Source organism: Symphalangus syndactylus, chromosome 3, assembly GCF_028878055.3.
Source record: "Symphalangus syndactylus isolate Jambi chromosome 3, NHGRI_mSymSyn1-v2.1_pri, whole genome shotgun sequence".
Taxonomy (NCBI): domain Eukaryota; kingdom Metazoa; phylum Chordata; class Mammalia; order Primates; family Hylobatidae; genus Symphalangus; species Symphalangus syndactylus.
In genome coordinates this window covers 11,981,865-12,001,083 of record NC_072425.2, presented here as the reverse complement: position 1 = coordinate 12,001,083, position 19,219 = coordinate 11,981,865, and the positions used below count along the sequence as shown (strand labels likewise).

At 47.7% G+C, this 19,219-nt stretch overlaps 1 protein-coding gene across 7 annotated transcripts in view; it reads right to left on the bottom strand.

Moving 5' to 3' along the window:
* Window positions 1–1,810: 1,810 nt before the first annotated feature.
* The window catches only part of AK8 (adenylate kinase 8), a 152,548-nt gene continuing 135,139 nt past the window's right edge, over window positions 1,811–19,219 (bottom strand). For 6 of the 7 annotated variants that reach the window (XM_055270589.2, XM_055270587.2, XM_055270590.2 and 3 more), the window contains 2 exons: window positions 3,674–3,754; window positions 1,811–2,158 (listed from right to left, as the gene is read on the bottom strand). In XM_055270589.2, coding sequence (XP_055126564.1) covers window positions 1,921–2,158; window positions 3,674–3,754 — 319 coding nt within the window. In that variant the 3' untranslated portion in view covers window positions 1,811–1,920. The remainder of the gene's footprint in view (window positions 2,159–3,673; window positions 3,755–19,219) is intronic. The other variant, XR_008656462.2, reaches the window with a different exon arrangement.

Below are 19,219 nucleotides of genomic sequence, written 5' to 3'. Positions count from 1 at the left end.
AGGGGCAGAGCTTCATCACCCAGGGTGGGGCATTTACAACCTGGACGTGCAGCCTGTAACGGGGGCCTCCTGAGGCTGGATGGAGGCTTCCGGGGCAGGGGCACATTGTCAAAGAAAGTTCAGAGTACACACCCTCTTCCCCGGGGGGCTTTGGGAAGAACTGAGCCCTGGGCAGGGGAGGCCACTGATGGAGTTTCAGGAGGTGGTATCCAGTGGCTGAGCAGTGCAGGGAGGCAGGGTGGAGACTGAGCCGCCAGGCAGAGGGGAAGGTGCAGGAGGCAGGACCTCTGGAGAAGGCCCCTGAGAAAGGCCCTGGGATGACCTGGCGCTCATCCTGCCTGCAACCAGGACAGAAGCAAAGGAGGCGGGCACAGGAGGCTTGGCTCAGCCCATGGGAGCTGCTGGCTGGCCTGGTCCTGGGCTACCATGGTTGGTGCGAGGGTTAGATCTTTGCTGGAAGGGCCCTAGGCTACCCCAGATTAGAAGGGGCTCTAGCCATCAGGCCCAGACTCCTCAAGCTTCCCAGAGCCCACGGCTAGAACCCAGGCTGGCCTGGGCTGCTGAGGCCAGGTAGGCAGAGCACGGGTGTGGTCCAGAGCACTGGGTTCAGGTCTAGCCTTGGATCCAGGCGACCTCAGGCATGGCACTTACCCTCTGTGGTCTCAGTGTCCTCCTGTCGCTGGGGGAACCCCCAAGCACCTACCTAATGAAGACCGTCTGGAAGGTCAAAGGAAATAATGGAAGAAGAGGATCGACTGCTCCATCAGCATAAGATGTCACTGTCCCTCTGGCATCTGCTCCTGGGCCCCGCGGGCTTTGCAGACCCTAGAGGGACCATTTCTTTTCACTCCGTGGGACCTGAAGAACTGAAGAAGCAAGTCTAAAGAAACAGCTACATCTGTCAAGAACTGTGCTACATCCATCAAAAACTGCATTACATCTCTCTAGATGTAGACAGCTACGCCTGTCGTCTGGAGCCACAAGTGGCTATTTAAATTTGTGAAAATTAAATACAATGTTGAAACCATCCCCTCAGTTGCACTCGTCACTTTCAAGTGCCCAACAGCCACCCATGGCTAGTGGCTGCCATATTGGACAGGCAGATGATCATGCTCTTCATTACCAAGAGCTGGGCTGGATGGCGCCGCCCGAGAGATGGGTGTTTTTGGTTTTTTTGTTTTGTTTTGTTTTTTGAGACGGAGTCTTGCTCTGTCACCCAGGCTGGAGTGCAGTGGCGCAATCTTGGCTCGCTGCAACCTCCGCTTCCCGGGTTCAAGCGACTCTCCTGCCTCAACCTCCTGAGTAACTGGGACTACAGGCTTCAGCCACCATGCCCAACTAATTTTTGTATTTTTAGTAGAGACGGGGTTTCACCATATTGGCCAGGCTGGTCTCGAACTCCTGACTTTGTGATCCACCCGCCTCGGCCTCCCAAAGTGCTGGGATTATAGGCATGAGCCACTGCGCCCAGCCAAGGTGGGTGTTTTAAAAGCTGCGTTTGTTGAGTGCTTCCAGAGCCAGGCACTGCGCTAAGATCTTTATCGGCATCACCACTCCCCTATCCTACAGCAACCCTGCGAGGTGGCTACAGTTTTTAGCACCAAGTTGGTTGTGAGAAGAGAGGCTCTGTGGGTTGGGACTCCAAGGACACACCATGCGGTGGTGCTGGAGCCACCACTTGTCCCAGGTCCGACTCCAGAGACACAGCCTGCACTCCACTTTATCACCACTGTGGGCTTCACCTGTCCTGTGTCCCCAGACTCCTACATGAGGCCAACTTCCAGCCACCTCACCTTCAGGACGCACGAGACTGTATCTAGCACGCTTTATTGGCTTTTTAGGGGAGCTTTGCCGAGGCTGTGGGGCTGGGGGCAGGGGATTAATGCTTTCCCTGGGGCGGCGCTCCTGGCTCTGAACCCATCAGGGGATTTTCTTGGGCAGGGGATTAATGATCCCGCTCTCGATGTATTCGAAGACTGTGTATGGGTCCTGGTCCCCATTGAGGGTGATGGCAGACCCATACAACTGCTCCAAGTCAGCAGAGTTCCTGTAGAACAGGTCCATTTTCAGCTTGACCTGCTCTTCAGCATCCTTCGGGTTCTGCAGGAGGCGAGCCTGGATCTCCATGGTGGGAGGTGGCTTGTACATGAGGTGGTACCTGCAACGAAGGAAAGCAGGTGACCCATGGCCTGGCCCGGAAGCAGGGGAGAAAGGGACACTCTACTCTATTGTGGACCAATCTGGGGTGTCCTGGCCATGACCACCATCACCAAACATTTACTACTGTGTACCGCTGTGTGCATACCTTTGACTGATGGGCCCTGGAGCTACAGAAAGATCCAAGATGTGTTTCCTGCTCAAGGGAGAGGGAGACAGATCGGTGATAGGAGGACAGAATACAATCATATATGGGCAAATTCTTTCCTTCCTTCCTCCCTCCTTCCCTCCTTCCTTCCTTCCCTCCTTCCTTCCTGTCTCCCCTCCCTCCCCTATCCTCCCTCTCTTCCCTCCCTTCCTCCCTTTCTCTTCTTCTTCCTTTTTCTTTTCTTTTTTGAGACCGGGTCTCACTCTCTCGCCCAGGCTGGAGTGCAGTGGCGCGATCTTGGCTCACCACAACCTCCACCTCCCAGGCACGCACCACTACTGCCCAGCTAATTTTTGTATTTTTAGTAGAGAAGGGGTTTCACCATGTTGGCCAGGCTGGTCTCAAACTCCTGACCTCAGGTGATCCACCTGCCTTGGCCTCCCAAAGTGCTGGGATTACAGGCGTGAGCCACTGCGCCCGGCCTCTTCTTCCTTTTTCCTCCCTTCCATTCAATGTTTATCTGCACTGAGCCCGGCATTAAATCTGCTGCTGACAGTGCCATAGTAAGCAGGACAGGCACTGGTTCTGTGTCTATGGAGCTCACCGTCAGATAAGGGAGTGGGACATTACAGCAACTGTAGAGATGGAAGGGAGTACCACAGCCGTTCACTGTTGGGAGAGACCTCAGGGACAGAGTGACATGAACGCCACAGTGCTTGAGATGGGAAAGCTAAAAACTCCCATGACAAATCAGGTCTACATTTTAGAAAAATCTCTGAACTTCCTTCCTGCCCCGCCCCACCCCTGCGTCCCTACCAAGAAATGTGACCCTGATTGTCAGAAGACATGGCAACACCCGCCTCTTAGTGATTATGGGATTTTCCATTGCATTTCAACATGAATGCAGTGATTGTACTTGGTCAGACTGCAGAATCAAACTCGGAATCTACCTCCTGTAACTATGGGAAGCCTCAAAAGCAACTTGTGCCCATGGGGATGTGTTTGTACAGCAACCACCGCTGGGACGCATCATGGCTCAAGGAAAGGCCAATGAGGAAACGTACAGGTGACGCCCACCCAAGGCTGCTGTTTCATGTGCTGGGATTAAGCTGTTGACCCCAGGACAGAGTAGGTGAACATTTCACCATTGTGTTGCTTTAGACATAAATTTCCTGGTTATTCTTCCAGGCAAAGAGTGTCAACAGATATTGCACAGAACAGCCAGTTGGATAAAGTCCATTTCGATAATCGTCCTTCAGTGGTCACCAGTGTTATCCCTGCAATGGTTCCACCATGGCATTGGTCAGTCAGTTGGGTCTGGCCCCTGGCAGCCCCCGGATTGCCAACCACCAGGAACACAATACAAACCTTTCCCCAGTGACTGGATCAATTCTTCTCAGAGTCAGCCGCTCCATGATGGAATCAAATGGCACATTCAGGAAAAACACCCTATAAGGAAATAAACCATATTAATAATGGTTTTTATTTCCTGTATTTTATGATGCTGTGACATCCTGGGGTCTTGCGAATCCTGGAGAGACTGCTCCTCCCAGGGCTGGCTAATTCCTAGAGCCAGCAAGCAATGTGCCTGCAAACCTGCCTTTCATGTACAACCCAACCACTCCAGAGCCTGTGTCCCCAACCGCTTCCTTCATCTGACTCTCACACCCCAAACCAATATTTTTCCTGCCCTAAACCACCCCAGGGCTGGGTGCCAGGCAACTAGAGACCATCCCTGTAGACCGAGCTTGCCAAAATTATTCAAACTGCCCAGCCCTATGCTCACTGTGACTTGTCTGCATTCTAGGGCACGCTCTCCCCTCACTCCTGCTGCCTCCTGACCGACCCTGGTGCCTCGCCAGGTCCTGCATGGTGTGGTGTGCCCCCCTTTTCCTGGGAGCTATGAGTAACAAACTCTTCTTTCAATGGGCTTGACCTCTCTGTATCATCACCTGGTTACCTCTACATATTAGATTTTGGGTGCAATTAAGACAAGAACAAGCAGGTGGTCATGGGGAGCAAACCCCAGGCTGACTCTCGTCACTCCAGACGAGGGTGGGCATCATTTCCTGCATGTGGGTGGAGCCACTGCAGCCACTGCTCAGGGCTCTGGGATACCACACTTGGAGGTCACCAGGGACAGATGCGGGACAGCAGGGCTCCCTGCCAAGGATGCTCTCAGCTCCCCTGGTTCAGGGATAGCTCTCAGCCCCTATCACTCCTGGGCGTGGGACTCCCGGGGATGGGGGTCATTGTTTGGGTGACCTTTGGGGGAACATCTTGTTCTCTAGAGCCACACAGACTTGGGCTAGACTCTCACCTCCACTATGGACTTGCTGTGTGAGCTTAGGCCACTGACCCAGCCTCTGTCAGATTCAGTTACCCCAACTATAAAATGGGGCTAATTATAGTTCCCTAGTGTTGAAGATTTAATGAGATAAAGTGTGTGACAAGCTCAGTGCGAGGTCTGCACAGACTCGGTGCTCCAGTGTGGCAGCTGTTATAATTTAACCACCGTCTCTGGATACTCTTCCTGGGAGTTCAGGCTCCCTGACTGCCCCTGCCCTCCTTGGAAAAGTGGGGTTGGTTGTTCTCAGCTTTCTCGCTTTCTCTTTCGCAAAGGAGCCCTGGACTCAAAGGAGCAGGACACTCCTGCTAATAAGCCCAAATCAGAACCCAGCGGAAGAGATGAAGGGCTAACTTCTCATGATTCTCAGACTGGGAACACCAGGGAACTCATCTCTCATCTCTCAAACTCCTAGCTCCAATGGTTTAATACCCACGCCCCCTTTTTAGGGCAATGGAACACTTACTTTATATAAAACCTTTTTTTTTTTCTTTTAGAGGCAGGGTCTCATGTTGTTGCTCAGGCTGGAGTGCAGTGGTGCAATCACAGCCCACTGCAGGCTTGACCTCCCAGGGTCAATCCATCTGCCCATCTCAGCATCCTGAGTAGCTGGGACTACAGGTGCGCACCACCCCACCCAGATAAGTTTTGCATCTTTTTTTCAGAGATGGGGTCTCACTTTGTTGCCCAGCTGGTCTCGAACTCCTGGGCTCAAGAAATCTGCCCCCTTCAGCCTCTCAAAGCGCTGGGATTACAGGCATGAGCCACCGTATCTGGCCCATATAAGACCTTAGGAGCGTGGTTCTCTGCCAGGGGTGATTTTGTCCCCCAGAAACGATCTGGCAAAATGTCTGGAGACATGTTTTGTTTTCCCAGCTGGACAGTGACGCTGGAAAGCACCTTATAATGTACAGAACAGCACCCACCTCAAAGAATGATCTGGCCCCAAATGTCAAGTGCATGGCTGAGGAGCCCTGCCTGGGACAGTGTGTGAACAAACAGAATGAGAAGAGGTGTGGCTGCTCCGGCTGGGAGAGGCGGGGCTGGGGATGAGCCAAGACCCAGCAGCTCCCACCCACGGGGCTAAGCCAGGTCTTCTAACGCTAAACCATCTTGGTTCATTTTTTAAAAATAACTTCTAGAACATTCCATTGCTCACTTTTGCTCGTTTGTCCTTTAATTCATTTATATTTATCAAGTGCTGGCTGTGTGTGGGACACAGTAGGCAGCTCCAGTGTTTGCCAGCTCACCGTGTGGAATTTAGGCACTGCATTTAAGAGTCTCCTCCTTGACGACACTGACAGGCTCCTATGACTGGCATGTGCAGTTTCCACTGGGGCCAAAGTTGGTGACAACATCAGCGACAACAAGAAAACATCAGTGACAACAAACACTCCCTGTGCACCCAAAGCCTTGTATTCATTTCACTTTCAAGAAAGTAAACTCAGGCCAGAAGCACCTCTACGTGTGGAGAAAACACACACGAATGAGACCTCCCTCCTTCCCTCCCAGCATAATCAAAAGACTAAATCAAAAGATTAATCAAAAGATTAAAATCCCAAATGTGGAAATCCTGAAAGCTGAATTCTGAGAGTCGTGTGTTTTCAGCGGTGCCCAGGCTAGCTGCATGTTAGGCGGGACTATTACCTTGTTATTGTCTTGGAAACTAAATGTGGTTTCAGGAGGTGCCTATGGGTGCCAAGCTGACAACACGGTGGGAAGCTTTTCCGTTCTTTTCAGACTGCCTCCTCCAAGTCAGTGAACAAAAGCAGCCCCTCACTGACATCCTTGGAATTCTCCAGATGTGTTGAGCGGGCTGCCAAGAGGCCATGCTTTGGTAGGTCCAATGGGACACTGGTTCCCATGGGGCCCAGACCAGCCTTGGGGACACAGGTGTCACCTGCTCTGTCCAGAGCAATAGCAGCACGTGCTCAGGAAATGCCTGTGAAGGAATGAAGAAATGAACCCACGGTGCCCAGGCCTAGCATTCTTTTTAAAGTCTCTGCCCACTGCCTGTTGTTTTTTTTTTTTTCCATCCCTGCCAAAAAAACTCATCTAACTGGTAGAACTGAGACTGATCTAAAATCCTAGGGTTGGGCGGGATCTTAGACATGTAATTCCCAGGGACCAGTTGCATCAGTATCCCGTCGGGAGCCTTTGATGGTGCATGCCTATGCCCCTCGCCCAGAACTGCTGAGTCAGCGGCACTGGAGGGAGCCCAGTGTGGCCCTGGTCACTGGAATCCACTGCCTTGGGAAACACCTGGGCCAGGGATTCTGAGCCAGGCACCCCACAGGTCCTGTGAGCCCCGGAAATTAGATACAAACTGCTGACTACATGGAGAATGTGTGCCCTCCTTGGTGTTGGGCGGGCTCATCAGATTCTCAGAGAGGTGCTGGTCCTTAAACGTCGTTATGAAACTGAGCCAAAACCTCATGTTTTACAGGGAGATGAGGGACCTGGCCTTGGCAAAGCCGGGTCTGACCCAGATCCCGCACGCTGTCCTCACACTCACTGTTCTCCTTAGCTTGTAGACGCCTTTTCATTCTCCTGATTCCCTCTGGGAGGCACCCTGGCCCCCTCGCATCCCTGTGGCTTGGCTGGAACTACCGGGTATGGATCATAATCCTGAAAGACCAGTCCCAAATGTCACAATCCCAAATGCTGAAATCCTGAAAGTTCAAAATCCCTGAAGTCTAAATTCTAAAGTCTAAAATCCTGAAAATCACAATTTCAAAAGATTAAAATCCCAAATGTGGAAACCCTGAAAGCCGAATTCTGAGTGATTTGTGTGTTTTCAGCGGTGCCCAGGCTAGCTGCATCATCTTGGAAACTATATATGGTTTCAGGAGGTGCCTATGGGTGCCAAGTTGACAACAGGTAGACTTGTGGACTTAATTTTATGTGTCACCTTGACTGGATGAAGGAGCACCTAGCAACGTGGTAAAGGATTCTTTTGGGCATGTCTGTGCAGGTGTCTCCAGAGGAGAGGGCTGTGAGTCTGAGAGGGTGGGTGGGGAAGCCCTGCTCTGCCCTGCCCTGCCCTGCCCTGCCCTGCCCTGCTCTCACTGTTGGTGGGTCCTGTGTAATCAGCCAGGGTTCTGGAGAGAACCAATACAGAAGGCGAACTGGTCTCTCTCTGAGGGCTGGACAGGCTGTGCTTCTGCTGCCATGGACATCAGTAATTTGATTTCATGAAAGGGCTTATCACAAGGCTGAGTGTGTGTGAGCACTGCACATGGACATGGACAGTTTAAAACTTCCTCAGTAAATGACGAGATGTCCTATTTATGCATCTGCATTTGAGAAGGATAAAGTTTCTTGAGAGCTCAGCTCTCTGGATGGACTACATACGTGGTGGTGACCCATCTGGGTTTTTGGTCAATCCTGTCAAAAGACTTAGGTTGTGCTGAGGCAGGAGGATCCCTTGAGCCCAGGAGTTCAAGGCCAGCCTGGGCAACATTGCGAGACCCCGTCTCTGAAAAACAAAACAAAAAACAAAGGTAGGTTGTCTGTCATGGTATTTCAGATGGCCACAGTTATAAAGCTGAGTTCCCACAATGACCAACCATAGTAATATGCATTTATACATTTCATTTTTAACCTATTTCTTTATGAAGATGATTCATCTGCTCAAAACTGTAATACTTGTGTGACTGTTATTAGTGTACCCGAGTGTTTATCCTCAGTGTATCTGAGTTATTATGGCCAATTTTATTGTGTAAATTGGCCTACAAAGTGCTCTGTGGTGTTTTTAATATCTCAAATAAATCCCCTTTTCAAAATGTAAATAAACATCTTTTAAATAATTAAAACAATGTTTTTTCCAGAATTATATTTTTGGGATTTTGATCTTTCAGCATTGTGATTTTCAGAATTTTAGACTTTAGGGATTTCTGACCTTTCAGGATTTTAACATTTGGGATTGTGGAATTCAGGATTATATCTTTCAGGATTATGATCGGTTCCTGAGCTAGTTTGCTCCAGGGCTGCAGGGCTGGGCCTGAGGGAGGCCCAGAGGTCACCAATCTGTGTGCTGGCTCCTCCTGGCCACAGGAATTTGTTTAGAATGGAAGGCTGATCCAAGCCAGGTCTATGAGAAGCCACCACAGGGCTTGCTGGAGAGAAATGAGCTTCATTTCTGATGAAGCTGAAAAGGCAATGAAGTGGAAGCCCGGGGTTCCCTGGGGCCTGCGCCCAAAGAGAGCGTAACTGAGAATGAAGTTCACACCACGAGAGCAGAAAGATGGTGAGAGACATTGTTTGGGGCCCTGGATCAAGCTGTGCCTGTAGCCAGCCTCAGCACTTCACTGACATGAATATATATATCTCTTCTCTTGCCTAAGCTGGGTTTCCTGCAACTGTTACCCAAAGGACACGTCATATATCCAGTTTTTCCAGTGCCACTTGCTTCTAGAAAATGTGTGAACTTAAAATAACTGTGAGTCCCTGAGCCACAATCTCTTTCTCCTTCGAGGCCAGCTTCTCCTGTGGCCTTGCTTCTCTCTCTCTCACTTTGCCCATGCTGTTCGCTGAGCTTTGCTTCTGCCCAGTCGCCAGGAAGCCCCTCACTGGTGCCTGATGAAAACTGCAGCTGCCCCTCCAGGAAGCCAGCCCAACTGTTTCCCCAGCAGCCTGGAGCGGCCGGGAGCCATGAAAAGCCACGTCCTCCTTGCACATGTGCTTGATAATGACTTCCATTCACAAGTGCTGCAAAATAACAGCCACCAAAAAAAAAAAAACATGCGAGATCGGGGAGTGTGTAAACACAGGGAGTGCAGGTGTCGCAGCGGCTTTCATCCCTGATGCTGTGAACACGCGGCCCCCCTTGCACCCCCGATACTGCAAGGCCCAACAGCAACACCAAAACACGGCTGTCACTGCTGCTGGCGGCTCTGGATGCCGACGCCAGTAGAAAGGAAGCCGGTTTGGAAATCCCTGATAATTGAAGCTGCTTCATAAACAAGCCCCATTTGAAAGATTTTTAACCCAGCGTACCAAGACTGCCTGTCGTCATTCAAGGGAATGGCTTGTGAAAGGCTGGCAAGATGAGACGCACAAGGACACCAAATGGGTGCTTGAAGCACACTGCTGGGGACAGCCTCGCTGCGGAGGGCCCTGCTCCATGCTGGAAGCTTCTGATTATCCTGGCTCATCGTGCCCAATATGAGGGCCAGGTGGCGGGGTGCAGGGGCAGCCCAGGCCACTCTGCTGAGAGCTACTGCTCTGTGCATGCCCCCAGCCACTGGTTTGTTGTTTTCTGCTGTTTATTACAGAGCCAGGAAAGGTAGAATGGTGAAAGCAAAGAATACTCAAAACAGGGTGTGCTGGGCAGACCCTCCTAGTGTGGGTGAGGGTCTTGGTGTGGGTGCCTGGATTGGCCAGGAGCGGGCACTCTACCTGCCCCTGGGATTGCAGAACTTCAGGCTGGTAGATGCTTCAGGAAGGGAGGTGGAAGGTGCCTTGGGAGGCCTCTAATCCCTGCTCCACGTGGGCACCCTGGATCAGCTGCCTCAGCACCTCCCCGGAGCTTATTAACGATGCAGATCTCAAGCCCCACTGCCCACCCACTGGAGTCCATGTTTTAACAAGATCCTCAGTGATTTGTAGGCACGTTAAGGTTGGAGAAGGGCCACCCTGATCCGTGTTTCCAAGATTTGTCTGGTGTTGAGAATTATCTGGAAGGCTTGCCTAAAATACAGATTGCAGGCACCCCTTCCCCCAAGAGCTACTGAACCAAAACCTCCAGGGGAGGGGCTGGGAGACTCGCATTCGTAAGTCAGAAGCTCGGGTGATTTTCATGCCCAGGCAGGTATGGGAGCCACGGCTCTAATCCATGGTCTCATCCTTGGCCGCACCCTGAAACCAACAAGAGCTTTGAGCATACTGAGGCCTGGGCACCACTCCCAGAGATTCTGGTATAATTGGTCCAGGGTGAGGCCTGAAAATGGGATTTTTAAAAGCTCCTCACTGGGTGTGGTGGCTCACACCTGTAACCCCAGCACTTTGGAAGGCTGACACAGGAGGATCACTTGCGCTCGGGAGTTTCAAGACCAACCTGGGCAACGTAGTGAGACCCCATCTCTACAAAAAGTTTTTAAAAATTAGCCCAGTGTGGTGACGCACCGATAGTTCTGGCTACTTAGGAGGCTGAGGTGGGAGGGTTGCTTGAGCCCAGGAGTTTGAGGCTGCAGTGAGCTACAATCACACCACTGCACTCCAGCCTGGGTGACAGAGCAAGACCCTGTCTAAATAAATAAATAGGTTGGGCACGGTGGCTCACACCTGTAATCCCAGTAGTTTGGGAGGCCGAGATGGACGGATCACCTGAGGTCAGGAGTTTGAGACCAGACTGGCCAGCATGGTGAAACCCCATCTCTCTAAAAAATACAAAAATTAGCTAGGCATGGTGGGGTGTGCCTATAGTCCCAGCTACTCAGGAGACTGAAGCACGAGAATCGCTTGAACCCTAGAGGTGGAGGTTGCAGTGAGTGGTGATCGCGCCACTGCACTCCAGCCTGTGCATCTCTAGCAAGACTCCATCTCTAAATGAGTAAATCAATAAAAGCTCCTTGGGTGGCTGTAGTGTGTAGCCAGGGTTGAGCACCACTGCCCTGATTCAATCTACTTAGTCTACTGGGTCCCAGAGAGCTGAGGGGTTCATACTCTGTCACTCTGAGCACTGGTGTCAGATATCCAATGACAACTGGGATCCCCTGACCCACCCTTGTAACGCCCCCTCTAGCCACACTGCCTGAGACTCTGAAGAACACAGGAAGACTCCTTCCTCAATGACCTTGAAGCTCATCCCCTGCTTTCATCACTGGAAACTGAGGGTGAAATTTACGCTGGATCCATGGATGGATTGGGTAAGTTGAGAGATATGATGTACAATAACTGACTGCAAATATGATGCCCAGTTCTTCCCAGAGGCAGGGGCCTGTGTTGGCTTCTTGATCTTAACCAATAAGCCTCAATTATTGCAAAATTCTACACAAAGCAATATGATATAACCACAGGGAGATACTACTTCACACTCAGTAGAATGACTATTACACATTTAAAAAAAAACCCCATAAGATAAGTGTTGGCTAGACTGTAGAGAGATTGGAGCTCTCGCACATTGCTGGTGGAAATATAGCATGGTGCAGCTCCTGTGGAAAATGGCATGCTGGCTCCTGGAAAAATTAAACATAGATCCAGCAGTTCCACTTCTGAGGATATGACCAAAAGAACCCAAAGCAGGGACTTGAGCAGATATTTGTACACCAGTGTTCTTAGCAGCATGATTCACAGCAGCCAAAAGGTGAAAACAACCCAACTGTTCAACAGACGAATGGATGAACAAAATGTGGTCTATACAGTCATGTGTTGCTTAATAACAGGGACACATTCTGAGAAATGTGTTGTTTTGTGAACACCATGGAGTACACTTATTCATACCTAGTTGGTATAGCCTACCACACAACTAGGCTACAGTCCTGTACAGCATGTTACTGTACTGAATACTGTAGGCAATTATAATGCAATGGTAAGTACTTGTGTATCCACACATATCTAAACACAGAAAAGGCACAGTAAAAATATGGTATCAGAATCTTATGGGACCACCATTGTATGTGTGGTCTCTCACTGACCAAAATGTTGTTATGCAGTGCACGGCTGTACACACAATGAAATTCTATTCAGTCTTTTTTTTTTTTTTTTTTTTGAGATGAAGTCTCGCTTTTGTCCCCCAGTCTGGAATGCAATGGTGCGATCTTGGCTCACTGCAACCTCCGCCTCCCGGTTCAAGCAATTCTCCTGCCTCAGCCTCCCGAGCAGCTGGGATTACAGGTGCGTACCACCATACCCAGCTAATTTTTTGTATTTTAAGCAGAGGCGGGGGTTCCACCATGTTGGCCAGGCTGGTCTCAAACTCCTTACCTCAGGTGATCCGCCCACCTCGGCTTCCCAAAGTGTTGGGGTTACAGGCGTGAGCACTGTGCCTGGCCAATCAGTCTTAAAAAGGAATAAAATTTGGGCCGGGCATGGTGGCTCACACCTGTAATCCAGCACTTTGGGAGGCCGAGGTGGGTGGATCACGAGCTTAGGAGATTGAGACCACGGTGAAACCCTGTCTCTAATAAAAATACAAAAAAATTAGCCAGGCGTGGTGGCGGGTGCCTGTAGTCCCAGCTACTCTGGAGGCTGAGGCAGGACGATGGCGTGAACCCGGGAGGTGAAGCTTGCAGTGAGCAGAGATCACGCCACTGCACTCCAGCCTGGGCGACAGAGCGAGAATCCGTCTCAAAAAAAAAAAAAAAAAAAAAGGAATAAAATTCTGACACATGCTAAAACCTGGATGAACCTTGAAGACATTATGCTAAGTAAAATAAGACAGATACAAAAGGACAAACATTGTATGACTCCACTTTTTGAGGTCCCTAGGGTAGTCACATTCATACAGACAGAAAGTAGAATGGGGCTTCCAGGGGCAGGGGGAAGGGGAAATTGGGAATTAGTGTTTTAATGAGTCTAGAGTTTCAGTTTGGGATGATAAAAAAGTTCTGGAGATGAGCGGTGGTGATGTTTGTACAACAATGTGAAGGTACTTAATGCTACTAAACTTACACTTAAAGATGGTCAAAATAGTAAACTTTATGTTATATATATTTAACACATGCACACACAAACACAACTAGTTAGTAGACATTATAATGAAGGCAACTGGGGGAGAGAAGTTCTCTGACCTTGAATAAACTTACAATTTAATGAGGTTCTGAATACATGCATGTATACATATAAACAGATGGACAAAACAACGAACCGTATGATAGTATTAATTCTACACCAACTATAATGCCAATGCTACATAAACTCTCTCAGAAAATAGAGGAGGAAGGAATACTGATTTTATTAGTCAGCTTTTCCTTGATACCAAAAACCAGACAAAGACATTAAAATAAAACTACAGACCAACATCCCTCATAAACACAAATGCAAAAATCCTTAGCAGAATATTAGGAAATTTAATTAATCTAGCATTACATAAAAAGAGTAATACGTTACAACCAAGTGGGATTTAGCCTGTGAATGGAAAGCTAACATTCAAAAGTCAATCAATGTAATTTACTGTATCATTAGAAGAAAAAGTTTATAATCATCTCAACAGATGTGGAAAAAGACTTGACAAAATTTTACACCAATTCCTGATAAAAACTCTCAGCAAACTAGAAATAGAAGGGAAAGTCCTCAACCTAATAAAGGGAATTTACTTAAAAACTATAGTTAAGATCATACTTAATGCCCAAAGACTAAACACTTTCTCCCTAAAATTGAGAACAAGGCAAGAATGTCCACTCTCACTTCTACTATTCATCATCAAACTGTGAGTCCTGGATTGTACAATAAGACAAGAAAAGGATATAACAAGCAAATAAATTGAAAACAAAAATATCCCATCACTGTCTCTATTTGTCATCTATTTGTAGATGACTTGATTGTCCAAATAGAAAGTCCCAAAGAATTTTCAAAAAAGCTACTAGAATAGGTAAGCTTAGTGAATTTGCAGGATACAAGATCAATATACAAAAAAAAACACGGACTTTCTAGATACTGGCAATAAACAGAAATTGAAATTTTGAAGTACCATTTACAATAGCATAAAAATAAAATATTTAGGTGTCAATTTAACTAATACTAGGTCTGTGTACTGAAAACTACAAAACATAAATGAAAGAAATCAATAAGACAAATAAATGGGTAAGCTATACCATGTTCACGGATGCAGAGACTCAAGATTGTAAACTGTCCATCATCCTCTCCTAATAGATCTACAGATTCAATGCAATTTGAATCAAAACATTCCAACATGTTTGTTTGTTTTTGAGAGACAAGGTCTCACTCTGTTACACAAGCTGGAGTGGAGTGGTGCGCAGCAGTAAATCATAACTCACTGCAGCCTCAAACTCCTGGGTTCAAGTGATCCTCCCACCTCAGCCTCCTGAGTAGCTTGGAAGGCATGAGCCACCATGCCCAGAAAACAAGGTTTTCTGAATATTCTATACAAGTTAATTCTAAAATTTATATGGAAAAGAGGAATTAGAATTATTAAAACAACATTTAAAAAGAAGAGCAAATTGATTTTAAGACTGACTACAAAGCTACAGTAATCAAGACAGTGTGGGGGTATTAGTGAGAGGATAGACACATAGATCAAAGGAACAGAACACAGAGTACAGAAATAGACACCAACAAATGTCATCAATTACTTTTCAACAAGCTTTGAAGGCAATTCAATGGAAAAAGAATGGTCTTTTCACCCAATGATGCTGGAACAACAGGACCTCCACATGCAAATAATAATCTTGACCCAAACCTCACAGCATATACAAAATTCAACTCAAAATGGATCACATACCTAAATGTAAAACCTAAAACTCATTAAACTTGTAGAAGAAAATCTTTATGACTTTGGGTTGAAGATTTTCCAAGATATGACACTAAAATAATGATCTATAAAATAAATAATTGATAAGTTAGACTTTATTAAAAACCTAATAGTTAAAAATATCTGCTCTTCAAGAGACATTAAGAAAATGAAAGGTAAGCCACAGACTATGAGAAAATATTTGCAAAACACATACCTGACAAAGGATTTGTGTCCAGGATATATAAAAATGTGAACTACATGCACGACACGTGACACATACAAGGAGGCACAGACAGATCCCTTACTACCTTAGCATTTGCAAATTTGACACTCAAACTGGGAAGATCTGGCCTAGAAAACAGTTTCCTGAAAAAGGCTTAATCTGCCTCCTCCTTCCATGGCAATGACGCTGTTCGGGTTTTAAATGAAGTCTCGGCTTCTGTCACACAGAGCCTCTTCTTGGGGCTGAAACACACATCCAGGGTGCACCCTTCTCAGGCAGGCTGCAGATGACTCTGACTGTGGAATAATCCTGGGGTCTCCTCTCAAGGGGAGTTTCCCAGTGACCACCACAGAAGAAGGGAACCAGAGAGAAAGGGGAGCCATCCAGAAAAGTGCAAAATGACACAGTGGATTGCCACTTAGAATGGTCTGCTTATCTTTAATTAAATGTGGGCCCGTGACACATCAGAGTGGAGACGTAACATATAAGCTGCTGCCAAATTAGTCTTCCAGCAATGGCAACCTGTGGGGCATTCACATAACACAGAGCAGGAGTGGACATTTTGTATGGATTTGTCAGGACAAGGTCTCCGTCTAGTCTAAAGGCAGAGAGAGGCCACATCCGTGCCTAAGAGCAGCTGTGAGCAACAGGCTGTTAGAGAGTGCAAACTGAAATGGAAGATAAGGATGAGCAGAGAATGAGAGGAAGAAAGCAGCCTTGGGAAAAACTGGGCAGAGGGGCAGAAAGTGCGAGTGAGTCATGCAGAGACCACCAACAAACAGAAAACCAAGATGAGCCCCACTGCAGGAGGAGTAGGCCTCTGAGTACCCTGGGTGTGGGCGGTCTGAGCCCAGGTGCTGGGACAGCCTTGTGGGTGCTGAGTCCTTCATTCCTGGCATGTGCTAAGTGCTAAATATTTAGCACAAGATTTCCCATTGCTGAATTACTTTTTTTTTTTTTTTTTTGAGACAGAGTCTCACTCTGTTGCCCGGGCTGGAGTGCAGTGGCACAATCTCGGCTCACTGCAACCTCCGCCTCCCGGGTTCAAGCGATTCTCCTGCCTCAGTCTCCCGAGTAGCTGTGACTACAGGCGTATGCCACCACGCCCAGCTAATTTTTTGTATTTTAGTAGAGATGAGGTTTTACTGTGTTAGCCAGGATGGTCTGAATCTCCTGACCTCGTGATCTGCCCGCCTCGGCCTCCCAAAGTGCTGGGATTACAGATTTGAGCCACCGTGCCCAGCCTAAGTATCTTAACATGGGCAGGTTTCACATCCTCAAGTCTATTCCCAATGACTGTTCAACTCTTCTTTTTTTTTAATTTAAAAAAGTTTTAAAACCAAGTGCCTCCTTTTCTGTTGATCGGTACAATTTGATCACAATAAATATGTCCTTTATAGCTTAGGGTAAATTCAAACATTCATAAGAGCGCAAATAATACTTTGTTCAGACCACAGTTTGCTACTCTAACGAAACTATTTTCCATTTCTAGCTAGACTGGGATGGGAGGGGAAGCTCAGGGATGTTTCCCTTGGGCCACCTCTCGTTTGAGGCAAGGATAGTTTCCAAAGGAAGTAATCCAGGAGACACACTTGGTCATTGGTGAACACTATTACAACAAACTACTCAGAAATATGTTCATGTCTTTTTTTTTTTTTTGAGACAGGGTCTCACTCTGTCCCCCCAGGCTGGAGTGCAGTGGAGCCATCATGGCTGGCTGCAACCTCTATCTCCTGGGCTCAAGTGATCCTTCCATTTCAGTTCCCCAAGTAGCTGGGAGCACAGGTGTGCACACCACACCCAGCTACTTTTTTAATTTTGAATTTCGTAGAGACTCTTCTTATGTTGCCCAGGCTGGTCTTGAATTCCTGGGCTGAAGCGGCCCTCCAGCCTCAGCCTCCCAAAGTGCTGGGATTATAGGCATGAGCCACCATGCCTGGCCTGACATATTGTTAATTTAAAAAATCAGGTTATATGTCAGGCAATACTGTTTGATCCCACTAAAAAAATGTATAGAAAAGAAAAAGACTGCAACATTAAGAATGATTATTTCTGGGCTGGGCACGGTGGCTCATACCTAAAATCCCAGCACTTTGGGAGGCCGAGGCAGGTGGATCACCTGAGGTTAGGAGTTTGAGACCAGCCTGGCCAAGACGGTCAGACCCCATCTCTATTAAAAATAAGCCAGGTGTGATGGCAGATGCCTGTAATCCCAGCTACTTGGGAGGCTGAGGCAGGAGAATCGCTTGAACCTGGGAAACACAGGTTGCAGTGAGCTGAGATCATGTCACTGCATTCCAGCCTGGGCAACAGAGAGTGACTCTGTCTCCAAAAAAATAAAAGAAAAAAAAGATTGTTCCTGCTTATCTTTACGTTCTCTTTTTAGCTCCATATATTTAAAAAACTTTTTACTATATATGATTTTTGTAAAGAGAAACAAGCCAGAGTTGTTTTTGTTTTGTTTCGTTTTTTAAGTCAACTTCAAGCCAGGCACAGTGGCTCATGCCTATAATCCCAGCTACTTGGGAGGCTGAGGCAGGAGGGCTGCTTGAGGCCAGAAGTTTGAGGCCAGCCTGAGCAACACAGTGAGACCCTCTCACTAAAAACAATTAAAATAAAATAAAAAAGTCAACTTCTACTAACATGGAAGTCAGGAAGAAAAGAGAAATGCTCTGTGTACCACCAGCAACAGCCCTGCCTTCCGTAAACCAGGTCCAGGCCCCAAGGGGGAGGAAGGGCAGGTTGACTGGGGGTGGGGGTGTTATAAAGCAGTGGCAGAACAAGGCCCTTACCTTTTTGTTTTTGTTTTGACATCTTTACTGAGTGATAATTCACCCCTGTAATGAGTCTAATTCAATGGATTTAGTATATTCAGAGTTGTGCCATCATCAACACAATCTAAGTATGGAACATTTTCATCACTCCAAAAGGAAACCCTGCACCCACGAACAGTCACTTCCTCTTCCCCAGCTCCCAGCCCTAAGCAAGCACTGATGGACTTTCTGTCTCTACGGATTTTCCTATTCTGCACATTTCACAAGACATGGCTCTCCAAGTCTCCATCTAGGATAAAAAGAAAGAGGACTTCACAAGATTGTCTTAAGGATTAAATCAGATGACCCACAGAAAGCACTTAACACATAATTACATAGAATATCCACGAGGGCCAATGTGCCAGGCTGCTTTCATTTAGCCTGATGTTTTCAAGGTTCATCCAGACTGTCGCATGGATCAGAACTTCATTCCTCGTGCAGCCAAACAGTGCTCCATTCTTTGGATCTATCACATTTTGTTTATGCATCCACCAGTTGATGGACTTGGACTTTTTTTTTTGTTGAGAGAGAGAGTCTCATTCTGTTGCCCAGGCTGGAGTGTAATGACACAATCACAGCTCACTGCAGCTTCGACCTTCCCGGCTCAAGCGATCCTCCCACTTCAGCCTCCCTAACAGCTAGGACTACAGCACATGCCACTACTCTCAGCTAATTTTTAAAAACATTTTTTATAGAGACAGGGTCTCACCATATTGCCCAGGTTGGTCTTCTGGGCTCAAGCAATCCATGCACCGTGGCCTCTCAAAGTACTGGAATTACAGGCATGAGCCACTGTGCTAGCCAACCGATGGATTTTTAACCCAAGCTTTTGAACCAAGGTCACACTCTGGGGTGACCTTTGGCCAAAGACTAAGCATGACAGGGGTACCAGCACCTGGCATTTCTGCCCCTTGGAGCCCTCTGAGGGGCTGTCAGGGGCTGCGCCAGGTCAGCGTCATGATCCATGACTCCTCACCCACCTTACTTTGGGCTCTTTTCCTGGTACAGGTGTGCCTTCCCCATTAACTCCTCTTCACTCCTGACCCTGTCTCAGCATCTGCTTCCCACGATTGCATCCTGACAAGACACTTAGTGTGTAATAACAACACAGAACCCA